Here is a 7,367-nt window from a genome sequence, read left to right as displayed (position 1 = left end):
TTTATGGAGCAGCATATGGGGCATATTATTCTATGGAGCATCTTATGAGGCTATTATTAACCTTTGTGCAGCATTATATGGGGTGTATTTTGTATGGAGCATCTTATGGGGCTATCATAAACTGTATGGAACATTATGTGGGGCTCCTGATTCAATATGGATATTCAAAAACATTTAACCTATTGATGTCTCAATTAATTTTACTTTTATTGGTATCTATTTTTATTTTTTAAATTCACCAGTAGCTGCTGCATTTTCCACCCTAGGCTTATGGTCGAGTCAATAAGTTTTCCCAGTTTTTGTGGCAAAATTAGGGGTGTCGGCTTATACTCGGGTCGGCTTATACTCGAGTATATACGGTACTAAAAAAATTCCACAATTTTTAAAAATTTGAGTAGAATTCAATTCCAGTCTAATTTATTGACTCATCATTTCTAGTACTTGTCGCTTTACTAAATGGCCCAGTGGGATACAACGATACTCTCTAATTGACCAATATTTCATTGCTTGCCCCCTTTAACGGTTGTGTTTGTGTTGGAGACATACGGTGGGATGTACAATTGTCCCTTGATTTGAGATTCACATGTTGTTACACATAACCAGCATTTACTGATATGTAAACAAAAACCTGCATTTGTTTTACTGGTTTCAAACTTCGATTCCTTTGATTGATCCTCGCTTGTTCAGTGTCTGCACATAGTAATCTCTAGTGTTATGATTTATTGGAGTCTCTTCATTAATCCAATGTAAAAATTCTATATCTCCTGCAATGGATCAAATTGGTCATTAAATCTAAGGAAAAGGTGACGTATTAAATTTAAAAAAGTTCTTTCTTGCAGAAACTGCTCCACTACAGTCCCCTTGGCTGAATAATTAACCAGTCTTTCCCCACAGATCTTGACAAAACCTTGGTAAATTTCCTTATCATTACATTTAGATATAAATTGATTACTGAAACATTTTAATCTGTAATTTTTGAAAACGAAATTATTTTTTTTTTATTGAAACAAAGGAGGATACAAGAGAGTTCATGATGTCCCTAAATTTATAAAAGTTCTTAGATGTTTACAAAGCGCAATTCGCTTGATGTATTTGAGGAACGTTTCATCCCGGAAGCCGTAGATTAAGGGGCTGATGAACCTCGGAAGACACATGAAGAAGAAAAAATTGATCAATGGTAACAAAGAGAAGAATTGTCTCAGGTACGTTTCGGTCAGGTTATAGGAGAAGGATGTTAAAGAAAGCAAGAGCTGAACTGCGTGGAGCATGACCGTTTTACCAGCCTTCGAAGCCATGGATTTTCTGGAGTCTATTTTCTTAGCGACCAACATGATCTTGACGTAGGTGAAGATGATGATCAACCCCACCAAAGAAAAACTCAAGCCTTGGATAACAGACCTCAGGATACTCTGAGCTTCATTCTTCATAAATTCAGATTTTGTGCAGAGACAGTAAAGAGAGAAGTAGTCATTCTCTACGGAGAGGCACAAAATCATGAAATCGGCCACGTTGGGCATTATCCCAATTAGCCAAAGGGCCACAATAGTCAGAATCGTCTTCTGGCGGGTGCACCATTCTGTGTGTCGTAATGGGAAACAGATGGCCACATAACGTTCCAAGGACATTACTGCCAGATTGTATGGGGCAATTTTAAAGGACAAAGAAGTTATGGTCACTGCTATATAGCAAATTGGCACAGGGAAGTAAACTAGATATACCATGCTGAAGAAGAGAAGGAGTCCTATGCTTGTGTAGATGGTGTCACTGATCAACATGTGGGCAAAAAGGATATAACGGGGCTCCTCGTGCATGTGGAAGGTGGTGAAATACACGCTCAGCATGATGACCATGAAGCAAAGGAACAGGATAAAGGACACCAGCAACAAAGTTATTAATGACAAGTAGAGGATGTTAGAGTTAAGCAACGCAATTTTCGATGCCAGAGCAGAAATACTAGAATTTACCATCACGGAGCAGCCCCGAATGTAGGCTAAAAGAGAAAGAAACAGTTATCAGGGAAGTATAATAAACCATGTCCACACTGAATGTTGCTCTGGGATTCTGATGGCCAAAGAAGGACCAGCTCAGGTGAGACACATTCCTCATACAACTTAGATGGTTTAAATCTTTATTATGGTAATCTTTAAGGAAAAGGGAAGAAGGAAACCTGTCCTGATGTTGAAGCCAACCTTTTCTCCTGCAATGGTTATGAAAGTTGTGAAAATGCAGAGCTCTACTGGTGGGGACTGGTGAAGCCAACCATCTCTCCAACTATAGATCAGAAAGTTGTGAAACTTCCAAGTTCTATTGTGCTGTCTGGCATCATGGACCAGTGGCGGGAACTACATTGGGTTTTATCATAATTCTCTATCTTTCCAGAAGATATAAATGACTTTAAGAATATGGACTTCTCCAGAAGCCTGGAAAGACAAATTCATAGAAACGAGTGATACAATCACCAACTTCTGCCCAATTAAACATTTTTCTTGTCCACGTCTCTGCAGGAAATGGTCAGCACCAGCAGGTGGCCTGACCTGTGAGCAAACACAAGTAGGCGGTCATTTATCTCCCCCTGCGTAGAGGAGTCTCATGTGCGCCATTGTTTGGGACTTGCTCTATTTTTGGGCGCAATCTCTCAAATGCCCTTTATTTTAGACCCTATAGTGCAGCGTCGACAGCGGAGTAGGAGTCAATAGGAGAATTGCTGTGGGCAAGTCAACAATGATGTCACTAGACAAGGTCTTCAAATCGAGGAACATTTCACTGGTGATGAAGACACGACTCATACATAGTCTGGTATTTTATTTAGTAACATACGGATGCGAAATCTGGACGATAAAGAAACAAGACAGAAGAAGAATCGAGGCCTTCGAAATGTGGTGCTGGAGAAGGATGTTATCAATACCATGGGTGGCAAGAAGAACAAACTAAACAATTTTGGAACAAATCAAACCAAACATGTAACTCGAATCAAGGATCACAAGCTAGGACTTACGTACTTTGGACACATCATACAAAGAGAGCAATCACTGGAGAAAGACTTCATGGTCAGATAGAACAAGGCAAAGAGGAAATCCAGCAAACCGATGGCTTGATACTATAAAGATAATGGTGAAGAAGACCCAGTTGGACCTATCTAGGCTTGGGTAATATCAATCTTCTACAGATTGTTTATCCATCAAGTTGTCATTTCTTGAGATTCAGCTGAAGGCTGTTAAAGGGAACCTGTCACGTCACTTCAAGCATCTAAACTGTCCCCATAGGGTTGTTAGAATTGTAATGTCTCCAAGCACCAGACAAGCACAGGATTCCAATGACATTGGCGCAACCAAGGAAATCAATTAAAGTGAGTGGATGGCGACACCTGTGACTGAGCAGAAAACTAAGCACACCCCTATTACTAAACGAGCAGGTACCATATAACTGTATAAAGTGCTTTTTGGACATTACTGCACCGTTTTTCATGAAAAAAAAATTAATCACTAACAAAGCAATGCTGTTTAGATGTTTGAAATGACGTGACAGGTTCTGTTTAAATAATAAAGTGCAGGTTGTATCCCCCCAATTATGGAAGGTCACCCCCCATTCCATCATTTCAATGGAGCAGCAATCGAAGGTGGATACTATCACTCCATGCTCCCTTTGGATGACTCTTGAGGCATTTTTACTTGTAAGTCACTAGTTAGTTTAGTTGTTTTTGCACAAACCAGAAAAGAGGAGATGGAAGATACATTGTGAATAGATCCTGAAGCCATGTGTAAGGCTGATTGGACAGCGAGTCCATTGTATCACATCAGTCATTATAAGCACTGTATAGTTATTATGGATCTCTGTCTGTCACCCACCGGTCCTGAGGTCTCACCTGTGCAGGTAACAGCTCTGTGTATCCCGGGTTCTCTCTTGTGTGTGTCACACACTCCACTATTTATACCTGTCTGCTCCCTGTAGGACCGACCACAAGATAATCAGGAGATGATAACATTCTGCTGTAGGATTTTCAAATGGCCACAACTGACATTCTTTGCATTTAGCATTTATTTCCCCAGGGGTCGCAAAGCAGAATGAATGAGAAGAAGTAAAGAATAAGGACAATTCTTGGTTCACTGTATTCTTTATTGCAATTTAAATTAAAAAAAATATATATATATTAGGAAAAATTAATTAAAGAAATAAAACTTAATATGTAAGTTTTTCCCACAATTACAATATTATTTACACCATGCGGTATCTCCATGACAGCTGTTAATATACAGTCAGGGCCATACCTGACGGAGACGCCGGTCCGCTGATTACCCTTTTCTTGCCTTTTTAAGAAAAAATTCACCTTTCAGTAACTTTTTCACAATAAAATACTTCTTCTACATCTGACCTGCTGGATCTACTTTTCAGTTCATTCGAATTCCCTCAATCAGTAGTTGCCAAAGCTCAGGATTTTGCTCCAGTATTTATTCTGTTAACAGCTATGGCGGAGCAGAGAGCCACCCACTCTCTGCGCCTTCATTTGCTTCTTCTGGCCTATGGCCTGCTGGATTCCAGCTCCATACAGGGGAAACTTGGGTGCCGCAGTGCCGTCACTCCTAGTTGATCCATCTCACTGTGAGACAAGATAGAGAAGGAGACAGAGGCTGTGGTGGTTGGGGCACAGGAATTAAGGGAGTGTAAGTTTTTTTTATTTTTCTTAAATTATCGGGCCTGGGAGTAGGATGTGGGGTATATCATACTGTATGAGGGGCTATGAAGGTGATCATTTGTATGGAGGCCTATGGAAGACATTATTCTAAAAGATATATGGATGACATCATACTTTATAGACTGTTATGGATATTAAACTGTATGGGGCTTAGAGAGGACATCATACTGTATGGGGCGCTATGAAGGTGATCAAACTGTATGGAGGCCTAAGGAGGACATTATTCTAAATGATGTATGGATGACATCATACTTTATAGACTGTGGATATTATACTGTGTGGGGCTTAGAGAGGACATTATACTGTATGGAGACTGTGGGTGACATTATACTGTATGGGGACTGTGGGTGACATTATACTGTATGGGGACTGTGGGTGACATTATACTGTATGAAGACTGTGGGTGACATTATACTGTATGGGGACTGTGGGTGACATTATACTGTATGAAGACTGTGGGTGACATTATACTGTATGGGGACTGTGGGTGACATTATACTGTATGAAGACTGTGGGTGACATTATACTGTATGGAGACTGTGGGTGACATTATACTGTATGAAGACTGTGGGTGACATTATACTGTATGGGGACTGTGGGTGACATTATACTGTATGGAGACTGTGGGTGACATTATACTGTATGGGGACTGTGGGTGACATTATACCGTATGGAGACTGTGGGTGACATTATACCGTTTGGGGACTGTGGGTGACATTATACCGTATGGGGACTGTGGGTGACATTATACCGTATGGAGACTGTGGGTGACATTATACCGTATGAAGACTGTGGGTGACATTATACCGTATGGAGACTGTGGGTGACTTTATACTGTATGGAGACTGTGGGTGACTTTATACTGTATGGAGACTGTGGGTGACATTATACTGTATGGGGACTGTGGGTGACATTATACTGTATGGGGACTGTGGGTGACATTATACTGTATGGGGACTGTGGGTGACATTATACTGTATGAAGACTGTGGGTGACATTATACTGTATGGAGACTGTGGGTGACATTATACTGTATGAAGACTGTGGGTGACATTATACTGTATGGGGACTGTGGGTGACATTATACTGTATGGAGACTGTGGGTGACATTATACTGTATGGGGACTGTGGGTGACATTATACCGTATGGAGACTGTGGGTGACATTATACCGTTTGGGGACTGTGGGTGACATTATACCGTATGGGGACTGTGGGTGACATTATACCGTATGGAGACTGTGGGTGACATTATACCGTATGAAGACTGTGGGTGACATTATACTGTATGGAGACTGTGGGTGACTTTATACTGTATGGAGACTGTGGGTGACTTTATACTGTATGGAGACTGTGGGTGACATTATACTGTATGGGGACTGTGGGTGACATTATACTGTATGGGGACTGTGGGTGACATTATACTGTATGGAGACTGTGGGTGACATTATAATGTATGAAGACTGTGGGTGACTTTATACTGTATGGAGACTGTGGGTGACTTTATACTGTATGGAGACTGTGGGTGACATTATACTGTATGGGGACTGTGGGTGACATTATACCGTATGGAGTCTGTGGGTGACATTATACCGTATGGGGACTGTGGGTGACATTATACCGTATGGGGACTGTGGGTGACATTATACCATATGGAGACTGTGGGTGACATTATACTGTATGAAGACTGTGGGTGATATTATACTGTATGGAGACTGTGGGTGACTTTATACTGTATGGAGACTGTGGGTGACATTATACTGTATGGGGACTGTGGGTGACATTATACTGTATGGAGACTGTGGGTGACATTATACTGTATGGGGACTGTGGGTGACATTATACTGTATGGAGACTGTGGGTGACATTATACTGTATAAAGACTGTGGGTGACATTATACTGTATGGGGACTGTGGGTGACATTATACTGTATGGGGACTGTGGGTGACATTATACTGTATGGAGACTGTGGGTGACATTATACTGTATGGGGACTGTGGGTGACATTATACTGTATGGGGACTGTGGGTGACATAGTGTATGGGGACTGTGGGTGACATTATACTGTATGGAGACTGTGGGTGACATTATACTGTATGGGGGTTAGAGAACATATACGGTATGGGGACTGTGATAGAAATCATAATATATGGGGGGCTATGATGTGCATCATACTGTAGAGGGGGCTATGGAGGACATCATATTGTACGGGGGTCTGTGATGGAAATCCTACTGTATAGGGGGCTGTGGAGGACATCATACTATGAATTTTGATGGCCTTCATGGGCTTTATACAGTATATGCAGAGATGTTTGGAAGGGATCAAATAAATATTTTGGGGATTTCCATGGTTATGTCCTGATGATCACATCATCAACAACCAAACCTATTGGTTCAGTTGCTATTAGGCAGTGACAGAGGGAGCATGAGCTGGCAGAGGAGGGTGAGAATTGGGGTGACACAATAGGGAAGGTGGGAGGTGCGAGCATGGAGGCATTTCTACTTTACACACCAAATAACCTTTTGGAGAATTCCAAGTCAAAGGAGACACAGCTGGAGGGAAGTGCTAGAGAACCTCTGGAGAGCACTGGAGCTAGGAAACAAGGGAGGCATAGGCAGGCATCTTGGAAACAGTTGGATTCTTTGATTTCCAAGGTCTAGTGTGAAGTTTCCACAAT

At 41.4% G+C, this 7,367-nt stretch overlaps 1 protein-coding gene across 1 annotated transcript in view; it reads right to left on the bottom strand.

The window, feature by feature from the left end:
* Positions 1 to 1,028: 1,028 nt before the first annotated feature.
* The window catches only part of LOC141051467 (uncharacterized), a 42,255-nt gene continuing 35,916 nt past the window's right edge, over positions 1,029 to 7,367 (bottom strand). The window contains exons 2-4 of the mRNA XM_073548391.1: positions 2,464 to 2,534; positions 2,347 to 2,420; positions 1,029 to 1,990 (exon numbers count right to left, since the gene is read on the bottom strand). Of these exons, the coding sequence (XP_073404492.1) occupies positions 1,029 to 1,990; positions 2,347 to 2,420; positions 2,464 to 2,534 (1,107 nt within the window). The remainder of the gene's footprint in view (positions 1,991 to 2,346; positions 2,421 to 2,463; positions 2,535 to 7,367) is intronic.

The sequence above is a fragment of the Dendrobates tinctorius genome, unplaced genomic scaffold, assembly GCF_039654945.1.
Source record: "Dendrobates tinctorius isolate UK_male_01 unplaced genomic scaffold, ASM3965494v1 ptg000157l, whole genome shotgun sequence".
NCBI lineage: Eukaryota > Metazoa > Chordata > Amphibia > Anura > Dendrobatidae > Dendrobates > Dendrobates tinctorius.
Note: the sequence above shows the minus strand (reverse complement) of the source record. Positions and strands in the feature narration are given on the sequence as shown.